This window comes from Bubalus kerabau, chromosome 10, assembly GCF_029407905.1.
Source record: "Bubalus kerabau isolate K-KA32 ecotype Philippines breed swamp buffalo chromosome 10, PCC_UOA_SB_1v2, whole genome shotgun sequence".
In the NCBI taxonomy this organism is placed as follows: Eukaryota; Metazoa; Chordata; class Mammalia; order Artiodactyla; family Bovidae; genus Bubalus; species Bubalus kerabau.
The window spans coordinates 33,594,168-33,606,407 of NC_073633.1; the positions used below are offsets into that span (position 1 = coordinate 33,594,168).

The following is a 12,240-nucleotide window of genomic DNA, read 5'->3' on the forward strand; positions in this document are numbered from 1 at the left end:
GTAAGACTGGTTCTCTCCCCTCAAGCTTGCTAGCGGAGGGGCACAGAGAAAATACACTATTATGTACAGAGTGCCATGGGAAGTACCTTCAAGAGTCCCAACTGTTCTCTCTCCACGGGCCTGAGATGAGCCACAGGCTCACCTTTTCTAGAAGTACATCCATCCTGATCACCTCCATGAAGATGCAAACAACAGTGAACACTCTGGTTTGAGGAAAGGTATGTCCAAGTGATTTTTTTTTTTTAAACCTGTGTTTCTGTCTTAAACTCATTTTAGCAGAAAGGTATCGTTACTTCTCTTTGACAATAACCTCCCTCAGTAGTGAGGCCCATTCTATCCTAAAGAAAGATTAGGGTTTTCTAAACAATAAAGGGTAGACACAGAGGGGAAGGGCCAGGCCAGTTAGCAGAGCCCAGGAGTTTCTTTTCTTGAAAATGATGATCACTTACAGAATCTGAATTGTCAGGGGATGTATATTCCCTACAAATTCTGTAAGTTTCCTAGGCAGTTTGTGGCACACAACAGACTGAATACCTTCTGCCCGAATGAGATATTTATTATTTACCTACTGGGTGCCAGGCCTCGGGTGCTGGGATACAGCAATGTGAACACACACACATCGTAAAGAAACCCAGCCTAGAAATTAACCCTGGAATCCAGCATCGTGCACGTCAGGGGCTGCCTTGACAAGAGCAAATAGGAATTGGTGGGGAGGAAGGCCAACTGCAGGGGAGAGTGAGTGAGTTCTAAGGAGAGTGGGGGAGAGAGAGAAATTGGAGACTGTGAACAGGCACACTTTTCCATTTTTTCTGGAAGAGAAGGAAGAGTGGGGCCATAGCCTTTTTTCTTTGTTTAGGATTAAAAAATATTATAAGGTGCTAGGAAAAATCCCCAAGAGACAACCTGCTGGAGCTAACAGGACCTTGGGAAGGGATAGGATCTAATTCCAGGTGGAGAAACAGTCTGCACACATCTAGGAAAACAGGAGAGGCAGGGTATATGGCAAAGATATGGCTCATGGGGACTCCTGCAAGTTCTTTCCTGATTGCTCCTACTTTCCAGAGACCGAGGAGGAAAAGACATTAGCAGAGCGTGAACTGTAAGATGTAAACTGCATTTAACTCACTGCTCTTCCCCCCAACCCTGTCACCTCCGCTGACCAAGGATACTCACAGGTAGTTGGCTAAGTTGTGCTCTTGCAGGGTGTGTGTTTCAAAACCATGAGGCGTCGTGTCAAAGTAGTCATTGCCAATCCCACAGATGAAACATTTAGTCTGAGAAAAATAACAGAAAAGGCGTGAGTAGGCGTGACATTACAGGCAGTTGGAAAAAGGATGATGATCTCTGAATTGAGAGATACTGAAAAATATTTCCCTTTTGTGCTTCAGGCTATTAGTCACCTACTCCACAGTGTCACGTACCTAGCTTCTGGCTAGCGGAGGGTACCTGCTCTCTCCCAAGCCTGGGGCATGACAGAGGTGGCAGGTGGGAGGAGGGTAGGGCAGAGAGGGTGGAGCAGAAGAAATGCCCAGAGCTGGTGGATGGGCACAGATAAAAGGACAGGCATGGAAAACAAAGTTGGGTAGTAGTTTTGCCTAGGGCTGAGGAATAGCAGAACCTATTGTTTAAACAATCCATTTGCTGTGAGATACAAATATGGAGTTGGGATTAGTAGAACAGTAGGTACCTCCATATCCTCTCGTACTTGTTCCTGCTGGTCTCTCAGCTCCCCAAAAGCATCAATAATAAGACCTGGAATTTTAAATATGAAAACAATGCTTTGCATAACCTGTCTAGTAGTTCAGAGTAGAGGCCACTTTGTTTAAAAAATAAAAAGGGGAATTATGAAGCTGAATGATACAATTAAACCAAAATCAGAAAAATAACAAAACCCACTTGTGTTTTCAGATGCTGCATCCTGGTTAATCATTTTTCATGGTTCCTCTTACTCCACCTCTCTGCAATATTTGATGCTAACTACTCACTCCTCCTTGACTTTTTCTTCTCATCCTTCCTCCCTTGTCCTGCTGTTTGCTGGGCTGTTCCTTTTCTGTCTTCCTTATTGGCTCTTCCTCTTCTAGCCCCTTAGGCACTGATGTGTATCAATCGGGGTTCCTCCTCAGCTTTTTTGCTTTTGTTTTTGGGAAATCTCTACACCCACATCTTCAACCACCACCACTAATGGATCCCATTTCTTTTATTTTTGCATTCATTAATACTTATTTTATGTCTTTATGTAATATTTTTACCTTATACCATTCCTGATTTGTCTCCTAAAAGACCTCTTAGAGTTAACTGCTTGTTGGTCCTCAATACCTCTATGGCTCATAGGTCTCTCGACTTGTCATGACTTAAACTAAATCTATCACCATCGTTCTCTAATTCCTGACAAGCTACTAACATACCAGTACCTCTCCCTGCCAAGAAGGAAAAAACATGTCACACACTCACAGCTCCTCTTTCTGCTCCTTCCCCACCCTACTGCCTGGGAGGTAAATGATCAGGACAGAAATCATGAGGGCCCATACTAACCACAGGAGATATTTAGGAAGCAGAATAAGATGGAAATGATCAGTTCAGATTTGGCAGTGAAGGAGGGTGGTCCTCTGCAAGGATGTTCAAGTTTCTGGTATCGCTGCCTGGATATATCTTTGGCCTTCTATATAGTAGATGTCTAGAAATGTCTTGTTTGAATTAACAAGTGAATGCACAAACCTCTTTACATAAAACAATTAAGTGACAGATGCAGAAAGGTAAAGAGAACTAGACTGAGCCCCGTGCATACAACATAACTGGTAAGCATACCTTGGATGATGGCTAGCAGGATGACAATGACGAAAAAGAAGAAGGTAATGTCAAAAACGATGCGATACATTTCATACGGGTCCCCAGCAGGGTCTTCAATTTCATCACCAATGCCACCTCCAGCTCTCACTCCCACGTACATGTGGAACAGGTAACACTAGAGAAGAAAATCATGGCAATTTGAGTAAAAGCTGCAGAGTTTCGTTTGTTGTTATGGAGATGGTCTGATCATTCATGTAATTAAAAATATGACAGCCCTGAGGCAGGAGAAGGGTACGCTTCACAATAATATTCATACCACCAACTCTGGGCTTGCACCCTCTGGTGTCTATAAAGATGGAAAGATTGCTGTTCCATGTAGCCTTTAAAAGATATTTTTTGCTCCTTTTCTAAAAAACAGTTTTGAACTACTGGACACACACGTGAGAATTCACTCTAGGCATGTATAAAAGGACTTTAGGCTTTGAGGAGGATGGCATAGGGCAGATATGAATTTTATCTCATTTAATTTTAAAGTCCTAGCCTCCAGGAAAAGGTTGCTCTCCTCCTGCGTTCTCCACACACCTAGGAGCGCAGGGCTCCCCAGAGCATCTCCTCCCAAGCTGCATGCATGCACCAGGTAGGGCTCATAGACCAGGCTGCCTCCTGTCCCTCCTCCTGACTGGCTGTGATGGGTTCGGGATGCAAGTGTGGGAGGCAATCTTCGGGCTGGTAAATAAAAAACCAGGGGCAGCACAGAGCCTGGGCGGGCCACACTGGGGCTTCAGCAACTGTAGTGTTGCTGTGTCATGGGTGCTTGCCCTGAGAAGGTATATGGAGGGTTTTTAGCCAAAAAGTGCCTCCGTTTTCTGGAGAAATGATCACAGTGGGGGCAGGGGAGCAGTGTACTGTCACTGGTCTCTAATACACACATTCTTTTCCTGAAATCTGGTCGCTATAAATGTCTAGAGATGCTGCTGCAGCTAGGCCCTTCTAGCCCCGCAAAGGCTGCCCTGAAAGGACCCTGCTGCCCCGACCTGATCCCACGCTGTGACATTTTTCAGATGACATGTGTTCTGAAAGAAGGCCCACTGGCTTGCTGAAATACACTGAGCGCCAGGTTCATGGGATTCTTTGCTCCCAGCTCTCAAAGGCAAAGAATCCAAACTTGACTTCCGTGAGATACAGACATAGGTTAACTCACATCTTCACCACACACAAATGTGGATAGATGACCCACCTACCTGTGTGCTTCTCCTTCCACCTGGACCCAGACAAGTGGCATATTCCAGCACTTCTGTCTTTCCAGGGCCCGCCTCGCTTTTGGACCAGACATCGGTATTCTGTTCTCATCTCTGTCATGCTCTGTCTCCATGCTGCCACTCTGCCCACAGCCCTTCTACCCCTGCCAGGCTGGGTGGCCCCGCAGGGAACTCACCGTCATCATGTCATCACACTTCATGTCGGGCTCGTCGTCGTCTTCACTTTTGTTGTAGAACTTGCGGAAGAAGTTGAATGCCACCACAGTATAGAGATAAACCACCACAGCCAGGAGACCAACGGTCAGGACCAACTGGGAGCAAAGAGAGAGAGGGAAGAGGAAGTGGGTCTTCACCTTAAAAGGCTGGTGGGAGACTCCAAGAAACCAGGAAAGTGGAATGATGAGGGGACGGGAACAGAGGCTGTGACGCTCCAGATGCTGAGATGAGACCAGAGAAGAAAAACAGGCTTGTCGGGAGAAGAGTAATGACGAGCTCTCACGCACTAAATTGGGTCCCTGAGATTCATATGTTGAGGCCCTAATCCTCAGCACCTCTGAATGTGACTGCATTTGGAGACAGGGCCTTTAAAGAGATGATTTAGGGCCTTTAAAGGGGTGATTAAATTAAAATGAGGCTCTTAGGGTGAGCACTGCTCTAATCTGACTCGGTTTTTTTTAACAAGAAGAGAAGGTTAGGACTCAAGAGAGATACCAGGTATGCACTGAAGCATAATAAAGTGAAAAAGCTGCAGGCCATGGAAAGGGGCCTTGGGGAAACCAAGCCCCCACATCCTGATCTTGGGCTTCCAGCCTCCAGAACCGAGAGGAAATCGATGTCTGTTGTCTAAGCTTCCAGTCTTGAGTACAGTAAGCCCCCTAGGTACGAATGAGTTCTATTCCACGAGGGTATTTATAAGTCCAACGAAGTTCGCCTAGATAGCCAACTAACACAACTGGCTATATAGTACTGTACTGTAACAGGTTTAGAATACTTTTCACATAAATAATACGTAACAAACACAAAAAATAAGACATTTTCAATTTTACAGCACCTTGAAAAGTACAGTGGACAACAGCTGGCACACAGGGCACACCGTATGTGGGGGACTTGCTGTATATTGCAACAACGGCCTGGGCAGACTAACGCCTGGGGTGCTGCACAGGGGCACGTGTAAACCACGTGGGACGGAAGGATGAGAAGAGCCATGGCACTCTAAGGGTGGTTACTTTGGTTTTTTACAGAGAGAGCAATGACCTGAAGCTTCATGATGTAGCTGCTTTTTGTTTATTTGTAGTTGACAATGTTGGTTAGTTTCGGGTGTACAGCACAATGATTCAGTTATACACATACCCCCATACATATCCTTTTTCATATTCTCCCTATAGGTTATTACAAAATAGTGAGTATAGTTCCCTGTGCTATAAAGTGAGTCCTTGTTTATATTTTATATGTAGTTGTGTGTATCTGTTAATTCCAAACTTCTAATTTATCCTTCCCTACCCCCATTGGTAACTAAGTTCTAATGCTGCTTCTAAAGAAACTGCATGAAATTAACACATTTGTAAATCAACTATACTTCAATAAAAAGAATAACTGAGTCACACTGCTGTACAGAAGAAATTAACATGACACTATAAATCAGCTATACTTCAATAACATTTGTAAAAAATGGAAACTACAGATTCCTTGGGCTGGTGGGTATCTATCCCCACATCACAGTATTTCATAACGAACCATGAACTGGGTAACCGTCACAGCTTTGCTCAACCATAAAAATTCTTACAGTAACTTCAGAGTGACATCTTTCGTAATGAAGAAACCTACCTTGGACCTTTGCTGGAGTCATAGGGCCTGTTTGTTTCCTGGCTTGTAGGAAGCACCATAAATGAGGACTACAGAAGACCTGCTCATCTGGCCTACGCCAGGGAATAGGTGTTGGGCTGCATTTGGTGAAGATCAACAAGATAAAATCTTTGCCCTCAAGTTGCTACACAGAAGGAAGCGGGCAAGATAAGTACCAGAACTGACGTATTCAGTGACTTCTTGAACAATGGATTTAGTAACTTATATCTTAAATAGCAGACTTCACAGACAGAAGCGCTAAAATGCTCTTGGGTGAAACACTTCACCTCTCTTGAGTCTCAATTCTCCTAAGTGAGTATAACATCTACTTTGGTTGTGAGCCTGTTGCAACACTTGGCACATGGTACAAGCTAGACACATTTTTTAAAAACCATCTTGTCAGAATTTAGTCAGCAAGCCCATATAGAAAAAATGATTGTTTATACTTTTCATTTAAGGTGTACTTTTGCTGTATAATGCCACTAAGCCAAATCAACAAAATGTAAGCTTTCAATATCTGAGTAAAGGGGAAGAAAATAATTCTCTTCATAAAAAAAAAACAAAAAACACATATTGGAGAACTGACATTCCATAAATCACATTTTGGGAGAGGCCACTTTTATAGGATAAAACTTCCCAAGACACACATGGAAAAATAATACACAATGCTATTTCTCTCCAGATCCTATAAGGAAGAATTTACCGCTCTAAGCAAACATCTGTATCACCGGTTCTGTTATCACCTCCCCAAACTTTTAGCTTTTGTGGCCACAAATGTCTGTCTCTACCTTCCCTCCATTCTTTTTAATGTCAACCAAGAAACAACCAAGAAACTGTTGCAGCTACCAGAAGCCTAGAAGAAATAAACCATCATCATATCTGATGATCTAGCACCCTTTCATTTTAGAACACTTAAAAGTTAATTTAACTTTTTTTCTGGTTGGAATTTTCATTTTTTTAAGGTGTGCAATGTGATGACAATATATGCATACATTATAAAATGATCACCGTGCTCAAGTTAATGAACACGTCCATCATCTCACACATTTCCTGTATGTGTTTGTTGAAAACACTGAAGAGCTACTTTCTAAGCAGATTTCAAGTATACAATTCAGTAGCTTTAACTGTAATCACCATACTTTACTTTAGATCCCCAATTTATTTATTTAATAACTAAATAGATAATTTATTTAATAAGTAAAAGTTTGTACTTTTTGACCAATACTGCCATTTCCCCCAACACCCCCTGGTAACTACTGCCCTACTCTCTGGTTCTAGAAGTTTGACTTGTTTATTATTTCACATAAAATGACACCATATTGTATTTGTCTTCCTGTGTCTGGCTTATTTCACTAAGCATAATGCCCTATAGGTTCATCTATGTTGCTGCAAATGCTTCTTTTTTACAGCTGACTGATATTCTGCTCTATGTCCAGAACAAATTTTGTTTATCCGGGATGGATATAGGTTGTTTTCATATCTTTGCTGTTGGGAATAATGCTGCTATGAGCATGGGAATATAGATATCTCTTCAAGATACTGATTTCATTTCCTTGAGAGAGAAATATATACCCAGAAGTGGAACTGCTGGATAATATGGCAGTTCTATACTTAATTTTTTGAGGACTTGTCATACTATTTCCTATAATGGCTGTAATTAACTTCACCTTCTTTTCTCCTTTCTCCTAGAAAGATTTAGAGATGTGAGGGAACATGTCTCAGTCGTGGATTTGCACTTAATGAGGAGTAAAATGCTATGGAGTTTGTTGACAGGAGGAGTCATTTGTGAATTTTAATGAAGGGATTGACCCTGACAGTTCTGTAGTAGACAGACTGGATACTGATGAGACTGGATATAGAGCAATGACTATACAGATATATATAGACATACACACATACATGTATATATAGCTATGTATGTCTGCCTATAGCTGTATATATGCGTGTAGATAAATATCTATGGAGCTTCCCTGGTGCTCAGACAGTAAAGAATCTGCCTGCAATGCCAGAGACCCGGGTTTGATCCCTGGGTCAGGAAGATCAAAACAATGGCAGCTCACTCCAGTATTCTTGCCTGGAGAATTCTATGGACAGAGGAGCCTGTCGGGCTACAGTCCACGGAGTTGCAGAGTCGGACACAACTGAGCAACTAACACTTTCACTTTCATAGATACCTGTCACTGGTTCTTAATTGGAAGTAGGCTACAGTCATGTGGTCACAAAGAGTCGGACATGACTGAGCGACTTCACTTCCATACTTCCATCAGAAGTACCTAGTGACTTTTCTAAGTACATACATTGATCTAAATGTTAAAGGTCTCTGAATCAAGGTCTTCTTCCTTTTAATTGGCTGCGATTTTGCAAAACCAATCCCTATTCATTCAAGCGTTTGACCACGAAAGGCGCGTTATACACTACAACACATATCTTCCTATCATACACTAGTGTACTACCTGTTATTGGTGATGATTTTTGCTATCCGTATCTTGGTCCCTCCCATTCTGCACCAGTATAAACCCCATACCTGTTTGCCATTGTGAGTGACAGAGGACAGAATAGTCCTCAGAGTCTTGAAGCCCATCGCGATATCCAGAAGATGAGCAGCGAAGAAAAAGTTGTTGTAGTGGCCCAGGACTGACATGGTCGTGTACCAGGCGAGGTAGAGAAAGGACTGGGTAGTGGAAGAAATTGAGCAGCTTTTCAGGCATTCATGAAACCCACTTTTTCTCATCTTGGGCTGTGAACTGACCCAAGAATTGCCAAGTGATCCCCCCCCCTCTGCCTTATACTATTGCATGAGAGAGAAGTGTCCCCCCACACCCTAAGGCTGTCTGTCTTCCACGAGAACTCCCCGAACCTTCCTGGGCTGCCTCCATAGCTTGTTTCTTTGTGGCATCTAATGACATCCCTAGACTTGGGGGCACAGGATTTCACTTTCCCAGATGCCATACTTACATTGTCAGTAAAAACAACTCCCAGCTTCCAGACATGGTACTTCATGTCGATGGAACTTAGCCTAAAGGGGAACAAGTCATTTCAAAGCTTATAAATGTCAAGATTTAAGTGTTTAATAAGGGAAAAAAAGTTTTTTTTTTTCCCTCTCTTGGGGTTTAATAAATCTATAAATACAGCTCTGAGCTTTATGAAGTTGTATGTGTTACCATGAGAATGAGAGTGGCTGAATCACACATCCTGAAATTTTAATGTCTTTCTCCTTCAGCTCTATCAGGCATGAAGGCTGTCTTCACATTTTTTTAAAGCAGTATCCCCCTGCTGCCCCAATATATTAGAACCTAGAAGAAACAGGCTAAACCAGAGCCCGAGACAACAAAGACCTGATTATGAGTTTTGCCTCCAGCACAGGGAGGACAACTGGAAAGACAAAGGGTCTAGGCAGCCAGACTCAGATTTAACTCCTAAGCTCTGTACCATGACACCAGGGAGGCCGCCTCTGCTTTGGTCTCTTCCACTGGGCTAAAGTCAAGGGCATTTTTGTCCAAACCCAGGAGTTCAGCAATGCGTTCTGCTCCGTAGAGATCTCCATATTTGTTGATCACCTGAAGCAGAGAAGAGGACAGGGTGCGCTCAGGTCACACACCACCATCAGTGTTTTCTCCAGCCCCGATGTCTCCAGAGCTGTGTCACACTCTGGGCTCTTCCAAGGGGTTGATATGAATCAAAATGCAAAAGGAAAATGAGTAACCCCCACAGAAAACAGAAGCAATAAAGACAATTAAGTGAAAGCTGCTTTTCTGGCTATCATTTTGGAAGGGAGGAAAAAACCTAGTACATAGAAAAGTGATTGTGTTAAGCTGTTTGAAGCATGAGTATAGGAACTAAGCCCCCAAATGACATAAGTTCATATAAAACCCTTTCTGTTGACTTACTCTCCTGTGATACCATCATAAAAGCAGCATTAAATTTATCCATGTTTGTTAATGGAGATCTTGAAGAAATTTACATTTCTTTGGAGGCCATGGAATTCCCCTGCTACCCTGACAAGACATACCTTTCTCTTTACAAACTTGTCCCAGTAGTTATTAGGGAAAGATCTGAAAAAGAAAATAAAAAAGGAGATTTTCTTAACATCAAGGCAAGCACATCAAGAAACTTGGTAGTTTTCGAGTGTCTGGACCTATGATCTTTTTGGGTTTTGTCCTGTTCATTGAAGAATTCAGGACTTGATTGAAGTTCAGAGTCACCACAGGTCTACCAGATTTCTGATCTCACTTTGTGGTGAGTTCTCATCTGAAACACCTGAAAAGCTACTTTGCATTTTCTACTTCAAAATTATGGTTAAGAGCCAGGAAATACATGCAATAAAGCTTCATCAAGTGCCCTCTTTGGGCTTCCCTTGTGACTCAGCTCGTAAAGAATCCACCTGCAATGCGGGACAACTGGATTCGATTCCTGGGTTGGAAAGACCCCCTGGAGAAGGGAAGGGCTACCCACTCTAGTATTCTAGCTCGGACAATTCCACGAACTGTATAGACCATGGGGTCGCAAAGGGTCGGACACGACTGAGTGACTTTCACTTGCACTTCAAGTGCCTACTTTACAGCAGTAATTGGGGTAGGTGCTGCAGTCACGGTGGTGGGAAGCGTGGACAAAGTCCCTAACTCTGAAATTTCCAGTCTGGAAATCCCCACTAGCTAATTACATAGGGGTTTTCCTAATGGCGTGTTCTCCTCTCTTCTCCATTCCAGCATAATTCCTGTGGGGTACAGCTTCCCCCTTCTCCAGGCATCAGATCCCTCTCTCCTTCGGAGATGGTCCCTACACCATCCAAATCTTAAGCCCAAGAGGGAACTTCTTTCTTCTGCTAGGCAGCTTGTACCAGCTCCACTGCAAATAGCTTCTTATTGTTCGAGTCAAGAAAGAACTGTTACTTTCAGGTGTGTTGGCAGAAACCATTTAAAATATTTTGCTCCTATCTAGAAAGATTAAATCCTACCAGAAAGGTTCCATTTGAGTCTAGTTTGCAGCCAAGGAACCTCTGCCCTTGATGCAAACATTCTTACTTACGTCTTCCTTCATTTAAGTCATTCTTGTTAGCTCTGGAACACAACAGTCCCCTATTCTATAGAGGCCACCCAAGTTGGTGATGAGGAAGGGGGGCCACCCTCTGTCCACGGACCCTTCAGAAGAACAACCCTGAGCAAATGCCACCTCTCCCACAACAGGGTAGCAATCTTAAAAAAAATTTTTTTTGTATATTTGAAACAGTCTCACTCTTAAATGTCCAAATGATTCTTAAAAGCAAAAAACAAAGGCTGGGCTTACAAAGTAAACTGCTAATAGATTTTATCTACGGAAGATGGAAATAGTTATTTTGATTTTCTTCTTTGTCCATTTTTCTGCTACTTGGTATTTTTCATGTCCTATATTTAGAACCTAAAATAAATAAAACAAAAATAAGCCACCCTTCCTCTATCCACACTGATACCTCCTTTCTCCTAAATCTTATACAAATTGTCTGTAACACACAACTGAGCCTTGGCCGCATTTTGGCATAAGTGGAGGATTCCACAAGTGATGTGGAAGGGCCAGTGACGGAAGGCTTTGGTCAAGCCCCTTTCACAGATGTGATCTTACTTTGATCTGAATATTCTTGTCCCCTGACTAGGCATGTAAACTCCTACAAGGTAGAAAGCACAATTCCACTTGGCAATATTCCTTTAAGTGAGGGGTAGGCAAAGAACCTTCAGAAGGGAAATGCATAAATAAGTGATACATCTATATACCAATGGTCAAGAAAAGTAACATAAGAGGCTCAATCTCTTAGAAATTAGCAAAATGCACAAGAAGATGCTATTATACACCTACCAGATTAGCAAAGTTATCTGAGGACAACAAGTGCTGACAAGGAGACAGAGAAGCAGGAACTCTCACAGGGCGCTGGCTTAATGTAAATCAGGATAAATATCTGCAGATCCTACTATTCAGCAAATTCGTCTCCTGGCCTCTAGTCTAGAGAAACTCTTTTACTTGGGCACCAGGTATAAAAATATTCTTTAGAGCACTGTTTGTAACAGCCACTAGTTGAAAACAGCTGAAGTATCCACTGTCAGGAAAACAGCTAAATATACAATAATATACTCACCGAATGGAAAGTGCCACAGTTTTGAAAATGATCAGTTACAGCCACACACATCAACCTAGTTGAGTTCTTGAATGGGGTGCTGAACAAACGATTCAAGTGACAGTACAACTCGTACAGTTTGATTCCATTTATATAAAGTTCAAAACTAGTTAATCTGAAACCACATGTTTAGGGACACATACCTAAGTGGTAACACTATACACTAAAGCAAAACAAAGTATCAGTAAAATCAGGAGAGTGGTTCGCTGG

General features: G+C 42.5%; 1 protein-coding gene across 1 annotated transcript in view; it reads right to left on the reverse strand.

Annotated features, from left to right (window-relative positions):
* Positions 1 to 12,240, reverse strand: part of RYR3 (ryanodine receptor 3) — a 461,910-nt gene that overhangs the window by 2,868 nt on the left and 446,802 nt on the right. The window contains exons 99-106 of the mRNA XM_055538999.1: positions 9,898 to 9,940; positions 9,324 to 9,445; positions 8,844 to 8,904; positions 8,413 to 8,559; positions 4,223 to 4,357; positions 2,806 to 2,962; positions 1,688 to 1,752; positions 1,174 to 1,274 (exon numbers count right to left, since the gene is read on the reverse strand). Coding sequence (XP_055394974.1) covers positions 1,174 to 1,274; positions 1,688 to 1,752; positions 2,806 to 2,962; positions 4,223 to 4,357; positions 8,413 to 8,559; positions 8,844 to 8,904; positions 9,324 to 9,445; positions 9,898 to 9,940 — 831 coding nt within the window. The remainder of the gene's footprint in view (positions 1 to 1,173; positions 1,275 to 1,687; positions 1,753 to 2,805; positions 2,963 to 4,222; positions 4,358 to 8,412; positions 8,560 to 8,843; positions 8,905 to 9,323; positions 9,446 to 9,897; positions 9,941 to 12,240) is intronic.